The sequence below is a fragment of the Cavia porcellus genome, unplaced genomic scaffold (genome assembly GCF_034190915.1).
Source record: "Cavia porcellus strain 051 isolate PalLab524CR breed Dunkin Hartley unplaced genomic scaffold, mCavPor4.1 scaffold_2, whole genome shotgun sequence".
Lineage (NCBI taxonomy): Eukaryota > Metazoa > Chordata > Mammalia > Rodentia > Caviidae > Cavia > Cavia porcellus.
This window is the reverse complement of record NW_026947485.1, coordinates 58,715,491-58,731,992: the sequence shown is the minus strand read 5'-3', so window position 1 is coordinate 58,731,992 and position 16,502 is coordinate 58,715,491. Positions and strand designations below refer to the sequence as shown.

The 16,502-nt window shown below is 34.0% G+C and overlaps 1 protein-coding gene across 5 annotated transcripts in view; it reads left to right on the top strand.

The window, feature by feature from the left end:
* Glcci1 (glucocorticoid induced 1) overlaps nucleotides 1-16,502 on the top strand; it is a 92,827-nt gene that overhangs the window by 69,656 nt on the left and 6,669 nt on the right. For all 5 annotated transcript variants that reach the window (XM_063242209.1, XM_063242191.1, XM_063242188.1 and 2 more), the window contains exons 5-6: nucleotides 2,231-2,383; nucleotides 6,961-7,171. In XM_063242209.1, the coding sequence (XP_063098279.1) occupies nucleotides 2,231-2,383; nucleotides 6,961-7,171 (364 nt within the window). The remainder of the gene's footprint in view (nucleotides 1-2,230; nucleotides 2,384-6,960; nucleotides 7,172-16,502) is intronic.

The following is a 16,502-nucleotide window of genomic DNA, read 5'->3' as shown; positions in this document are numbered from 1 at the left end:
TTTTAAAAAGACAGTAGCTCAAGGAAATCAAATACAGAATCCATAAATAAATGTCAGGACAGTTGGATTACTATGTGGGTTAAAAAAATACTAAATTCTGTATTTCTGTCAGTAAATTGTGGTTGTTTTAAGTATGAAAATCATAAAATGCTATAACGTATTTCATACTAAAGAAGCAGTGTTATGTGTGATAAAGAGTTAAACATCAGTATGACACAAGCTCATGTATTAATAAGACAAAGCATTTTACTGGGTTCCAATTCACGGATGGCAGGAGCATAGACCTGAGATTGGGAAATAGTAATATGCTGAGCAGGAGCTAGCAGTTCACCTTGTTCCAAGTCGTATATAAGAACTTTAGTCATAAGATGAGGACATGGATTGTTGTTCTCTTCTTTTGCCTTTTATTAATTAGTACATGTTGGCAGTGCAGGATCCATACATGTGTGTAGTATATTTCAGTTCCCACCCCCCCACTCATCTTTTATTTTTCCATATCAGATTCATTTATCTTGTAAGATGACCTTATAAAATTAATTTACTTTATATATAGATTGAAAGCTAGACTAATAGACCCAAAAACAGGTAAAACATACAAGACAATTATACTAAGTCAAGGTACACATTTAGTTACATTGTCCTCACTGGATTATAAGTCCCTTTCTTTTTCTTTTTTTTCTTATCATCTGTGTTGTATTTCATACTTTATACATATGTATATTGAGTTTTTCATGTAAGAGGAACTATGTGATATTTAAGCTTGTGTGTCCGAGTTACTTCATTTAACATTATGGTCTCACATTACATCCATTTTTCTACAAATGACACAGGTTTATCTATATTTATGACAAAGTAGTACTCTATAGTGTATAAATACCTTATTAATCTGTTGATGGACATAAAGGCTGTTTCAAATATTTAACTATTATGAATTGTGCTGCTATAAGCATGGATATGTAGCCATCACTATAGTATGATGTTTTTAACTCTTTCAGAAAGATACCTAGAAGAGGAATAGCTGGGTGAAATGAAATTTCCAGTGTTAGTTTTTTGAGGAATCTCCATACTGATTTCCATTGTGGGTATATGAGTTCACAGTTCCAGTAACAATGGAGAAGGATTCCTTTTCCACATGGCCTCATAGATTGTTTTAGATTTTACCTTGCTAATCTTGATTTTTTAAACTTTCTTCCTATTGTATAATTTTCTTGAACATCAAAGGTACACTCACACTTTTGGTATTCCCTACAGCATGAGAGATAGTTAATATGTAAGACTGTCACTAAGGACTTTTGAAAATAACCTTGCATTTTTAAAGTGAGCATTGAGTTTAACATAGTACTGTTGTGATATTACTTAAGGGTCCAGTAGGCTATTATTATTATTGGGAATTGAATACAGGGGCTTTGTGCTGAACTTGTCTCCAGCTGCCTCTTCTCCTTTTTAAAATTTTATTTTGTGACAGGGCTCAAACTTGTAGCCCCCTAAAGTGTGAGGATTACAGACATGTACCACCATGACCAGCTTAGACTTTCTTAAACAGTTGACAGAATGGAAATGAAAAATACTAAATGGTTGTTATCACTGTATGGAAAACAAATCTTTTAAATAAACAGAAATGTACAGTGGAGTCATAATATTCCAGCTACTTTCTCAGTAAAACAAAAGGCAAAGCACTAAAGCACTAAAGATTCTGTGTGGCATTCTTCTAGACAGGTGTACATTGATGTTATCCCTGTGCACTTGCATCAAGGTCTTTCTCGGGGATCACTGTGACTGTAACTTTACCTGACTTTAGAACATTGGGGTGATCTGATGGAGTTCATGGCACAGCATTCTGTTTGTATCACTGAAGCTCTGAAAAGTTTGCCATCACTGTTTTAGAACATATACATTTGTGTGTACCAAATTTATTATTCTATCTGAAGTGTCCAAAATAACTGGTCATTGACTTTTGATTTTAGTTTATTTTGTAGTGCTAATGCTTGAACCTGAAATTTCATATACTCAAGAATTCTGCCATTGAGGCTGGCGATTTAGCTCAGTGGCATAAGCACCTGCCTTGCAAGCAGGCGGTCGTGAGTTCGATCTCCAGTACCGATTAAAAAAAAAAAAACATTTCTGCCACTGAGCTACATCGCCAGCCTTTCAGTTTTAAAATTTGCTTTGTTCTCAGTTTTTGATTGCTTTGATCACAAATAATTTGACACCACTTTCTTTGGTCCAATAGGCTACTGGATCACGGTCAGTCCCTATGCCACTGTCAAATATTTCAGTGCCAAAATCATCAGTTTCACGTGTGCCCTGCAATGTAGAAGGAATAAGTCCTGAGTTGGAAAAGGTATTCATTAAAGAAAATAATGGAAAGGAGGAAGTGTCCAAGGTAAAGTTACATGAGACATTTGAATTATTTTTCTTTAATACTACAAACTGTTTCACCAGTGTGTTTTTGGTTACAGCTTCAGGGCAATACAACTTATTTACTGTATAATTTACCCTTTTTAGCACACAGTTTGGTGATTTTTAGCATATCCATGGACTCATACAACTATTGTCAAAATCAAGGCATTTTATCACCCTCAACACACCTAGAAGAAATTCTATACTCTTTAGCACTCATCTCTCATTTCCCCCTTAGCAGGTCCTGTGCGAATCACTGATCTACGCTATGGGTCTATGGATTTTCTTGTTTCTAGATCTTTCAGATAAACAGAATCACACAGTGTGTGTCCTTTTTAAAACTAACTTTTTTTCATTTAATATAGTATTTCTAAGATGCATCCATCTACACTATATATCAGTATTTCCTTTTTTATTGCCAAACAATATTTAGTTTTACAGATTTTATTTATCTAGTCGTCAGTTGATACACATTTAAACTATTTCTGATTTTTGGCTGTCATGGCTAGTTTGCTATGAGTGGTTTCATTTCTCTTGGGTGTATACCTAAGGTTGGAATTGCTGACATAGTATCTCTATCTTTAACCTGCCAGGTTGTTTTCCAAAGTGTGTGTACCATTTCACATTGCCACCAGCAATGTATGAGTGTTCCAATTTCTCTACATTCTTGCCAACACTTGTAATTAGTCTTTTCTTTGGTTATAGCCATCCTAGTGAGTGTAGTGGCAACTCATCATGGTATTGATTTCCAGTTCCAAATGGCTAATAATTTGAGTATCCTTTTGTGAGCTATCTTAGTAAGCCTTTTTGAAGAAATTTGTATTTAGATCCTTTGCTCCATTTTAAAATGTCTTTTTATTATTGAGTCATAAGTGTTCTTTGTAAAATTTTAATTTTCTAAATACAAATCCATGTATCAGATATATCATTTGAAAATAGAAAGTTATATTCTATTGTCTCTTTTCCCTTCTCTTTTTTTTAATTTCATGGAAGAAAACCAATTTAATAACACCATAATAAGAACAATAGTTAACACTCTGTGTGTCATTATCTTCAAAGGAGTTACTCAGAGTACAAGACATACTGTTCTTTGAAGAACTTTCAATTTCAGTGAAGTCTGATTTATTTTTTTCAAGATTGCTTCTACTCTTTGTGCCATGTCTAAGAAACTGTTGTTTACTCCATGATCACAATGATTTATTCCATTTTTTTCTATGAGTATGATAAGTTTAATTATCACTCATATTTAGACTTTGATCCATTTTGAATTAGTGTTTATAAATTTTCTCAGTCCCAGAAAACAAGTCTGGACACTTTCGAATAGGAACATTTTATTTGACTATATTATTAAAGAGATACTATGAAGAAACCTATGACCTAATTCTTTTTGTAGCCGGTTTTTGAAACTAAAATATGATTTAATGTATGTCATATGTATATAGTCCTTTGAATAATGTGGAAGCTTTTAAAGTAATTTAGAGTTAGGTTATTTTTTATAAAGTAAAAAATTAAGATTTTCTTAGTACCGATTAGCAAATACAAGAACATTTATTGGTTCTTGGGCAACCTTCCTAGAGTGCAGTGAGTCTGTCTATGAATATGCAATAATTTATAAATTTTTTTTATGTACATTTAGATTATTTCCAGTGTTTGTCCTCACAGGCAGTGCTCTAGATGGTGAAATTGTTTGGTCAAAGCATTTTTACATTTTAAATATTGGTGAATATACCAAATTATGCCTTGAAAGGTTGTGCTATTTCACTTTTACATATTCAATTAGGTTTCTATTTTAAATATATTATAGAGGAACACTTTGAATATCATACCATCTCTTAGCTATTTCCTATTAAAATGTTTCCTTTATACATTAAGAAGAATATAAGGAAATAAATTTGATCTAATTTTTGGAAATTTGATATCTGTTATATATGTCACTATTCCTTAAAAGCAAAATTCTACTAAAATATAAAAGTTGTAAAAATCATTCTGCTTTTAAGTAAATTATTTTATTTTATTATAAAGAGGATAAAGCCAAGGAAAATATAACAGAATAAAACCAATAAAAATAAACTACTATAAGTGATACAGGACTGCAAAACCTTACAAAAACAACACAACTTACCATAATGCCTTTTGTTGTCTTCAAAATAGCTGCAGATACTTTTGGACATAGTAAAATTTGAACAGAATAGAATGGAATATAAACAATAAAGCCAAAACAGTGAATGCAATAAAGGATTTCAAAACATGCCACTAATAAATCCAAAATGGCTACCATAATATGTCTTATCTCTCAAGTAGGTGCTCTTGCCATCAAATTTAACATAAACAGAATGAAAGAGAATAAAACCCAATCCAACAAGACAATGAAAATGATATGGTTTCCCAGCTGGTGAGGCCTGGAGCTCTCCCCCCACGCAGTCCAGGAATGGCACTGACTCACTGAGAGGAGTGGGTGTGGTTGTACCCACTCCAGCAGCAGCTGGCCCGTGTGCTGCTTTCCAGGCAGGGATCACCTCCTGGCGAGGCCCCTACTTCTCTCCCCCCGCAGTCCGCTAGTGGCAGTAAATCATATTTTAATTTAACAGTAGCCATTTCAGAATCATTCTGGGATATATTGCAAGCTTAAAACTGATGTGTTAATGTTCAGAAATTTTAAATTATGATATGTCAAAGCTTTAATAAATCAAATACCTAGCTTTAGTTAAAAACTTTTATGTTAACTATGTTGATTTTACAGTTCTTTGTATTTCCTATTGTTACTTTGTGTAATTATATAACTTTCTAAAATCTGTTTTGTTATAATTTTATATCCCCCAATAAAAGTTTATTGGAGAAACCAGGAATGGTGGTTTATGCCTATAATCCCAGCTCTCAGGAGGCCGAGGCAGGAGAATTGCCCTAAGTTCAAAGCTAGGCCTGGACTACATAGAGAGACCTCGTCTCAAAAAACAAACAAAAACCAAAATTTGTTGGCAAAATTCATAATCTTTATAAACTAAGAAGTGGAAGTACAAAGAAATCTCAGATAAGACATGAATGAAAGATATTGTAGTTCAAGTTCTTAAACTTTTTAATCTGCAAAGTGATGTATTATTATTTTACTGATTGCCAACATGAACACATTCATTAAAGTTATATTTTGTCAGAATATGACCAAGTAAATTGTTGTTTCATTCCTAAATTGAAAAATACTTTTTGTTCACAAAGTACCCTCTTACTTAACTAAGTGATACTCTCTATATAGTAAAGTCAGATTGTAGAGGTGGTATTGTTTTAGATTAGCAGCAGTACATCGTGTAGATTTTTTCAGTAGTCTCAGGTTTCAGCCTTTATGTAAGCCACTTATTATAGAAAATATTAATATATTTTGAATCCTCCATTTCTTCTCTGGTAGTATGTGTGTCTGAAATTGCTGAAATTTCAAAGCTCAAGAGTAAAAATAGACACTAATGAAAATAAGTAATAAATTAACTAACATTTTAGTCCTTTTCCTAGAATTGCATCCCCAGTATTTTAAATTATTTAAGGAAGAACTTAATATATAGACTTCTACTTGTCGATTAGACTTTGCTAGCATACAAAGTGGAGTAAAATCTGTTTTTACAATAAAATCAGAATAGTTGAATAGAAGGAATCCATTCAGCAGGTTCTCACGCTGCATAATTAGCTGTGGCAATAGGAACTCTGAGCTGTAGGTTTCTTGCTTGTGAAAACAAGACATTGGACTGATAAACTGTAAGGTATACTCTGGTCCAACATATATGCCTTTAATTTCCCTTAAATTTCTTCTTTTTGATTCTGGGCCTAGTAGTACACGCCTCTAATCCTAGCACTCAGGAGCCTGAGGCAGCAGGAACTACAAAGGAGACCCTGTCTCCAAAACAACGAAGATTTCTTATTTTTGCCAGCTTACAACAGTGCATTAGAACTAAGCAAAATTTTAAGTAGTTGTACTTAGTTGTATGCTAATTTAGTAGAATTGTTCTGAGTTATATTAGTACCCTCTATTGAGTATTAATACAGTAAACCAGCTGATTATAAATTTTGGGTAGTTTGCAAAGGAGATAGCATCATCATGTTTTGTCTTCTAGAAAATTAAAATAAGAAATTTAGCAAATGAAAATATACTTGTGAGTAAACTTTTTTTTTCTTACTAGACATAAAAGTGATTATTTTGACTATTTAGTGAATTCATTCAGCATTGTTTGTTGGACATGTGTTAGGTGTCACATAGAGTACGAGGCATTAGGGATAGAATATTTAAACTCCTGCTGCCCATGAGAAGTATTTTGGGAAGTACTAACCCATGAATACATAGAGGAAGCCACAGAATATTTTTTTAAGAGGAACACTTGTGTAAAAGAGATTTTTAGTTCAAAAAGATCCCCAAGATGTAGCGTTAGTAGTTAGACATGAACTTGGTATCCTTATTAGCTGAAGAATTAATTATGGTGATGATAGTGATGTTGTCTGAATGGGAAGGCACGAATGCATATGTGTTCTGTGGGATAGAATGTATGCTATGTCGCCATATATGTGATGGTGTTCCTCTTACAGCCTTTGGACATACCAGATGGTCGAAGAGCTCCACTCCCTGCTCACTACCGGAGCAGTAGTACTCGAAGCATCGACACTCAGACTCCTTCTGTGCAGGAGCGCAGCAGTAGCTGCAGCAGTCATTCACCTTGTGTGTCCCCCTTTTGTCCTCCGGAGTCCCAGGATGGTAGCCCTTGCTCAACAGAAGATTTGATCTATGATCGAGATAAAGGTGAGAATGGAGGCATCCACTTAGCTAGAGAGTTTGTTGTAGGGCCTGCTCATTACAGTCTATTTCTTTATCTTAGATCATTGCATCATTTTTTTCTTTTGTTGAATGACGTAAAAGATTGGTTAATCTAGGTGTGTTTGTTCGTTGGTTTCACATTCCCCCTTTGTGATTCTCACAAACATCTTCCATAAATGTGTCAGAGAAGCACAGCGCATGGTTCCAACAGCTACTGAAAGCTGTAAAATGGAGTGTGTACAACTTCACCCAAGTCTTTTCCTTGTTGTCCAGTGGTAATGGTTTCAGTGGTAGAGTTACTATTTCTCATGCTTAAAGTTAGATTTTACAGTCAGTGATTTTGGAGGAAATGCTTTTTAAAATTGGGGGGGGGGAATTATATTTTTAACCAAGTATATATAGTTTACTAAGTGCCTATAGGGCATGAGAACTATTTTGTCATGGTGTATAGATTAAGCATTAACTGTTGCGAAGCTCTGGGGTTTCTTCCTGCCATGCCCCAGCTATGTTCCCAGTTCTCTTGGCCTGTTGTCAGGTGTTCACTCTTTCCTGTACTTGTTTCTTTGAAATTCTGACCCTTGGAGAATTCAATATAGATTGTTGAGCTCCACCTTTCCAGTTGTTGCCAAAGAAACACTGAATTTTTTATAATACACATGCTGCATCTCACCATAAATAAATCAGTGACAACAAAAATTTTAGAACGTAGAAAAACTAGCACTTACAAAAATCTAACAGAGTTTTTATGCTCCTTGTTCTGATTTGACACCCACTCTTTATGATTTTATTTATAAAGTGCTAGGATCTAAAGTGTTCAGTCCAGCCAGTTTTTTGTGTTTCTGCACACTCACGAAGGGTCAGAGGGTTACACAGGTATGGAACAAGTTTATCATCGTATCCAGCTCCCCCAACAAGCTTCTTAATAGACAGTATCCCTGCTCCCTGCACCTGGAAGAACCACTATTTTGACTTCTTCCACCTTAATTTAGTTTTTACCTCTTTGTGAATTTTGTAGAAATGGAATGGTAATAATATGCATTCTTTTGTGTCTGGGTTATTCTTTTGCTCATTGTATCTACCTATTAGATGTTAAATGGAAGCTACTTTTGACTTTCTTTTCTTGGTTTTATATCTTTTCTCCCCTTTTCTTTTCACCCTTTAATTATTGAAGTACTTGTGGGCTCCGCTTCATCCGTTAAGAATAAAGTTATTGCAGACTTCTCTTTGCTTCAAGTGGAAAGCCTCTGTGTTTTTAGTGTCAGTAGGTCACTTTTATTTCACTGAGGTATTGTTCCATATGAACTCCTTTAGTTGTTTCCTTGCAGCCATTTTACTGTGGATGTTTCACGGTAAAAGCAATAAGAAAATACTTAGCTTCCAGCATGAGTGTGTGTTTTGAAAGTAAATGGAAATATTAGGTAATACTGTTAAGTTTTAGGTCACATAGATAGCAAATGTGCAACAGGTCATTCTGGCTAATTTCAAACCTCATACTCTTTTTTCATACTGATAGGATGAGTATATTTCAAGTTGGCTACTTTTGTTACTTATTAATATTTGTACTTAGGATAAGTTGTAAAGCGGAAATAGTGAGCCTAGGCAGTTAGTTCTGGAGCTTGAGTTTCATATCTTAAGTTTTATATCTTGGAAAACTGAGAGACTCAGAACCAAAAAGAAAAAGTATTGGGAAGATGGTATCACCAAATGAATCACAGTTTGATTAATGGGTTGTCACAGTCTCTTCAGAGCCTGTAAGTAAATACATCCTTGAGACAGATAAATAAGTGGTTTCAGGAACGCATAAGGGGTCTTCATTTAGACTGTAAACTTCAAACAATATTATGTTCTTTATTATTTTTCCTGAAAATTTATAGTATGAACAAATTTAACCATATCACACTCCTGCCATTTTTTTGCAAGATGCAGTATCTTATAACACAGAAATTAAGAATGACACTAGTTGTGAGACTGCATAGTAGTGCATTTGAATCCTGTGAAATTTTGAGCATAAAATCTATATTAATTCTTAAGGATTCAGTAAACTATACTTGCTGCCTCAAGAGTCATCATTATTGTCACCTATTAGTTTTCCCAGTGCCTTCAGGGAGCCATGTAAACTACTAACTTTTATTTTATACTGTATTCTACCAATTAGCTAATAATCTGACTTCTTTCAATTTCTTAAGTTCCTTTTCTCAGACTTTGTATGTTTCCTCTGTGTCTTTTTATTCTGTGTCTGACATCTCTCTGTACAATATGTTTTCTTTGTTTTTAGCTCAATATGTTTTTAGTTTAATATGTAAAATTATAGCAGTGGTCCAGTTCATTTCTAAAGTTAATAGTTTTTTCCTTAATGGTTAAAAAATATTTCTTTGGGATATTACTTCATTATTTGGGGGACTAAATGCATGTTTTAGTAAAATACAGTCTTTGGTATGTGGTAAAACCTTAATAAATGGTAGTGAGCATTGCTAATAGTGATTTTTTGTAAAAAATCTTTTTTTTAAATGATGGACATAGAAGAGACCTCTGAAACTTTTAAGATATGTTTTTCATTTTCCACAAGACAACTTCTGTTTAAGAATTAGTTTCTTAAAGTTTCTGTTGTATTTATTTTAAGGATTTTACTTTGTGATTAAAATTAACCTCATATTTCTGTTCTTTAGGAAAATATTTGGCCTATATGTGAAGATTCTAAATCTCAAATGAAATATTACCTTTGGGAAAAGAATACTAAAGTTTTTTTTCTTTGTTTTTTTGTTTTGCTTTTATATATGACTTTGTACATGTATTTCAGGATTGAGAGTAAAGATGTTTTTAACTGAGTTTTTATTCCTAGTTTAAGAATATTGGTTAAGCATTTACTGTATGTCAGATACTGTATTAGAGAATGGAGAAATAAAGATAAATATTATGTGATTTCTTTAAGGAATTTATAGCTTTATAGGGAGTAATATTAATGTATTTTAAATGCTATTTTTTTTTTTTTGGTCTTTTTCATTTTTATCGGTACCAGGGATCAAACTCACGACCGCCTGCTTGCAAGGCAGGTGCTTATGCCGCTGAGCTAAATCCCCAGCCCCATATTAATGTAAACAATATGCTGTTATACAGCCATATTTAGGACACTAAAAGTACAAAAGAAAGAGTTGTCAGTTTTATAATTTCTGAATCTTATATATGTTTTGTCATTCAAACTATTGAATAGTCTCTGACTCTTGATTGCTGTAGAAAGTCTAGATTCTGGGTTGATCTGTTTTGTTTTGATTTTGGGCTTCTAAAAATACTAATTCTTTTCTTTGATTTGTATTTTCTACACTAAACTATAAATTGGTTTTCTTATTTCCAGTACAAACATGTAGCTTTCCTGCTGATTTTCTTCAACTATGAAAACAGAAACAGTACCTGTAATTTTGTAGCCAACTAAGATCAGTTTGGGGGACTTATATATTTTGCAGCTGCTGTAAAAATTTGTTCTTTGGTATAACAGCTAGTTCCACCACCCTAGGAAACCTAGGTAGACACACACACAGGAGCAGCTGCAGTGAATATAGGCTTTAGTGAGGAAAGAATGTCCTGTTGAGCTGATTATTTCTCTAGTTCTCATTTGTTCCATTCTTACCCTTTTCTTGACTTCACTAACTATATTACTACCTATTCCTAACTTCTATCTTCCATGAATCATGGATAATTTTAGCTGAATAGCACATTGGTTTTCCCTTTGGTTATATAAATTGTAATGTCAAAATGCAAACATCACTGAGAAAATTCTAGCTTGCAAGATGCTCATTTCAGGTGTTTTTTGTTTTGTTTGTTTGATTTGGTTTAGGTTTAGGTCTTGGCCTTGAGTCTGGATTTTTTATCCACACAGGATTTTTCCAGTAACCTAAAGAATTGATGGCAGCGTGTTCATTTATATGAAGTGGCTAGGCTAACTAATCTCACAAGTGTCTTAGGCTGAAAAAATCAGAGATCCAGAATAATAGCTCACATCTTGGCATTATCAAAACTTACGCTAAAATGTGGTCTAAGTCTTCTATATCATCATGCCCAAAGTGCAAGGGAAAAAAATTATCATTTATGTAATACAGATGGCAGCCTCAAAATATTAGTTCTTTGAGCAGTTTTGCCAATATTCCTTAATAGTAGCCAGACTGATGCTGAGGCAGCCACAAAATCTAGACTTGAGTCTGCCATGTATCATTGGTGTTTGGCACACTCACTTAGGCAGTTATTACAGAAGTCTGCCATTTTGCAAGATATTGTGGAAACATTGATTGTTGTAATCATGAAGTAAATGGAACCATTTTTCTCAAGCCAACTACTGAGAGTTGTATTTCATCGGTCCATAAATTACTTACTTGTAAACTGTATTTTCTTGAGGGAACAGTATGCTATGTGTATAGAGTTTCCCAAGCTAATGCATATAAACCTATTTACCTCCTATGAGCTTACCTCATTAATTCTATTAAACTTGTTAGGTATTAAGGCTAAGCAGCCCTTGACCCCAGGAGAGAAAAAGAAAAATATCATCTTTTTAGGGACTAGGGCTGATCCCAAGCAAACTTTTGGAACAGCCAGTTTCAGGCACCTTTCCGCTCCTTTCTGAATACATTCTAATTCTATTTATGTTGATATCTAAAGTTCTACATCTTAACTTTCTCTTTCATTGTATTTTGAACCTGCAACCTTCTAAGTATCTAAATCAGTCAAGGTTTTGTGGAAGTTTTGATTTTGTAGTTTGTATTGTAAAAGCAAATTTGATAAGTCTTTTTAACAACTACACCGTGAAAATCACTATTTTGATCTGTTTTCAAGATTGTTTCTTTATGGTTTTAGGATGCTTATTATCGTACAAGAATCTCTTGATGCTAAAATGACAGACTGTAAAGGTGCTGTTCCAGAAAGGGCATTATTTCATAAGTTAAAACTGATGAAGAATTATATTCCTAAGGTCTTTTTCCCTTTTTTTTAAAAAAAGACAACAGTTAATAGTACATATACTCTCAATAACTGATAGCACATAATAGTTGTCTTGGTTACTTTTCTCTTATTGCTGAAACAAAATATTTGATGCCGAAAATGAAGGAAGGCAAGGTTTATTTATCTTACAGTTTTTGGAGATTGCAGTCCATACTCAGCTGGTTCTTAGGCTGGTTCTCAGCTGAAACTTAGGCATGACTAAGGGGCAACCATTTGTAGTAGCCGCAAGCAACAAAAGCATAAAAGGCAAAAGGAAAAAACATGCCCCCTTCCCTCCATTATATTCTATGCCAGCTACCTGCCCCTGGGCAGGTGAAGCACTCACACCACCAATCCCAGAGCTAGACAGCAAACCAATCACAAATGCTAGATTCAGCCACATTCATGACCTTATGAGGGGGGGGGGGACATTTAAACACAAACCATAACAATGGGCAGGTAATAAATGCCGTATTCCCCTCTTTCTAAAAACATTTAATTTCATTGTGATACCTCTCTTAGATACTAAACTCAAAACTACTTAGTAAATATACAACTGAGTTCTAGCTGTTATAGCTCAGAGTCTAGAATATAAGCAAACTAAAAATTTTAACATTCTTGTGTTAGTTTCACTGTCTCTCCTGTTGCTTATTTACCACGGTGTAAGTACCAGCAAGACCAGATAACTTTATTTTGCTCATTGATGGGCAAATGCATTAGTGGCTGGCTTGATATTGTGATCACTGAAGATATTTTGAGGTACTCTGCATAGTACCTTCATTTTTAAAAGAGATATCTCCTTATAATATGTTGAAAATATATGATTTTCCTTTAAGTTATTAAATTATATTTATTTGACTTTTTATTGTTCAAATGACATGCTCTTAAAGAAAAACAATAAAAAATAGTCAAACTAAAGGTTATGCTAACTTAGTGATAGGTAATTTAGTTGAGAAAGTGGCCATGAAATTTAAATTTCCTATAGAAATTAGGGGAGAGGAAATGACTTTGCTAAGACCTATTTCATCGTCCCCTTGTTTCACTTCATTGTGCTGGTAACAGATAAACTCTGACCCATGAGTCCCAAACCAAGAGGGAAATAAGGGGGCATCACCTAGGGTAGAGGAAAGGAAATGTATTGGATTTTTCTTCCACATTATCTTTTGTGTTTCTTTTAAGAAATACTGGCTCATAAAGTCTGCTCAGTAGTCTCTTCTTGGAGACTAATAGAAGGCAGACCCTGTAAAATTGTTTCATGAATGGTAGGCCTCTACAAAACGTTACATAAAGCTTGATTATCTAGTCATCTCTTCATATTCTTTGATGGATCAAAACAGTAGCAAGTAATGTAACAGTAATAAGTCGACTCTGAGCTGTCCAGACTGAATCCTTGCTCTGCCACTTAATAATAATGTGTCATTGAACAAGGTAACCCCTTAGTATCTCAGTTTCTTCACCTATGAATTGGGAACAGTTGCTTCATATAATTGTTACGATGAGTAAATGTGCTCAAATGATTTTACTTTTGTTATTTCCTGTGATATTACCAACCTGTGAGTAGGTGATGTTGCAAAGGTTGGAGGACCTGAGGCTTAGAGAAAGTAAGTACTGTAATTTTTCTAATTTCTGGAGTTCAGATACCAACAGAGATCTTCTGTGGGAACTTTGTACAATATGTCTTAGTTACTTTCTCATCACTAGGACAAAATACCCAACACCCCCAAGTTAAAGGACGAAAAGTTTATTTTCGCTCACAGTTTGTAGAGGTTTCAGTTTACAGTCGGCCCATTCCAAGGAACAGCAGGATAGCAAAGGAAAAGCATTTTATTTTTGCATGGCAAGCAGGAAGCAGTGAAACTTCCTTTCCCCTTTATTCCATCTAGGCTACAAGCCTCTTGTTTGGTGCCACTGACATCCAAGACAGGTCTTCCCCCTTCAGTAGATCCATTCGTATGCTGCTCCGGTCAATGGGACTGATCCAGTATCACATACCCATGATCTCAGTCACTCCCACCTGTGAGCACATGAGGCTTTGGGGGAACATTTTATCTATAAGCCATAAGAGTATCTTACTGTGTTTGTAGAAGTAATTAACTTTATTTAGTATTCAGCTATGAAAGGGCCTGGTGTGTGGAGAAGATTAAGAAATTGAGTGATTTGAGCATGAGAGTCAATGGTGGGGAGTAGAACACAATGATTAGAGAAGTAGAAAGACTAATATTACATTATGGGCTTTATGGGCCATACTAAGAGAAATGAAGGACCAAGAACTTTTGTCACTTAAAGGACATGACCAGCTTAATATTTAGGAACCTTAACTCATGTGGAACTAGAGAAGCAGAGGGGCACAGTAATGTGCCATTTCTGTAGTCTATTCTTAAAACATTTCAAACTTTTTTACTTGTCACACAGCCTTGTCAGTAATTTTGAATCTGTATCCCTCATGCAGTTTCACTATACCCGTAAAATACAAGCTAGCTATGTATTAGTAAAGTGTACTTGTTTTCAAAAAATGAAAAGTAAATATGTATAAAGGTTCTATTGTTGTCTTCCTGAATGTCAGCATATTGATTTGGACACTGAGAAAGAGTAGAAGAATCAGCAGTAACACTAAAGAAGAAACAGTAATGTTTGAGGGCTGATGAGACTGCAGGAGACAGGAGATGACAAGTACTATAGTGGTGAAATCCTAACACAGTTCTAGTGTGGGAGATGTGGGTAACAATCACCATATTAGTGAGGTGGTAACGGTAAAAAGAGAATCGTTTCTAAGGAAATATAATGGCAAGTGTAAGGTTTCACATTGATCTGCCTAAAGATACTACAATACCATTTCTTTTTGGTAAGAATTTTTTTTTAAAAGGGAAGAAATACTAGTTGTATTTAATGTTGCAGTAAGTCATTTATTGTATTGTGCTTTGCCTTCTATTTTGTAGATAGTATGTGCTCAGTAAATATTTAAGTGAACATTTAAAATTGTAGTGAAGCTTTTATTAGAAATTGCAGTTTTGATTGATTCTTGTAGGATACTTTAGAAGCCACTTAATGTAAACACTGTTTTTGGAAAACCAGTGTTCCTCAAAATATTTTTGTGTGTTTAAGAATATAAAAACTGGGACTGGGGTTTTAGCTCAGCGGCATAAGCGCCTGCCTTGCAAGCGGGCAGTTGTGAGTTCGATCCCCGGTACCGATAAAAAAGAAAAAGAATATAAAAACGAAGTGATTTTTTTTCTGGGATCATTAAATACATTATTCTCCAAGATATGAAATATTTTGTAAAAATTTATTTGTTTTCTGGTTGGCCTTTACTATAGTGATTTATGTTATAGAGTCATGATTTTAGTCTTTAAATTGATTTGAAGACTCTCCTCATCATGTGATTTGCTTTCCTTTTTAACTATGATGTCTGATTCTGAATGAGTAATTAGTGTGGCAAGGACTGACAGATTTGGAGAGAATAGTATTGTTTTGTGTATCAGGATTGTGTTGTGGAAGAAGTTCACTTACTGAGAGCACATAAAAACAAAAAAAGTATAATTTGTTTAATTTGTAAATTCATTTCATTCAGTTGATACTGAAAGAAAGATAAACAACTAGCATGTAAATCACCTACATAGGCAAACATTTAATTAATGGACCTAACATTTGGATTGTAATTCGAGTTCCACTTATTTAAAAAACAATCTGATTTGAAGTTCAAAAGTAAGAAATGGCAAAATGTCATACTGTTTTTTGTTATCTTTTGTTCTTGAATGCTGACCTAAAGAAGATCTTAGCCATATATTATGTTTTATTAAAATTCTCATTTAAATAAGTAGCATTCTCATAAAGCATAGACTTTGAAGTTGTAGAAAAAATTTAGAGACTCTTAATTCTTAGTTTAAGTTCTCAGTTTGTTCTTAGAATTAGCAGAAAGTACAGATTTTTGATATAACCATAATGGTACCTTGATCTAAAAGTTTATTGCCCAGAAATACCATATAATTGTTATGGTATTCCTGATTTCATTAGGTCATCAGACCACCCTACAGTTGATAATTTCATTTGCTGAAACAAAAGAAGTAATTTCAATACCGGAGTAGTAATTATGTTTAGTTGCTATTTAGTCATATTTCTAATCTAACGCTTTTGACTTTTATACTTTTATTAGACTTTTAGCTTGTCATTGAATATAGCACTGTATGAACAGATACTTGTTTTCTCAGATACCTGTCTGAGCAAGGTAAAACAAGAATTATGTTTTACTGGTTATTGCTGTATTTTTATGTTCAGCAGTCTATAGATTTTAGGCATTAGTTTTAATTTCAGGATGCTAGAACTCTATACATTAAAAGATCTTACTGTGGATTGGTAC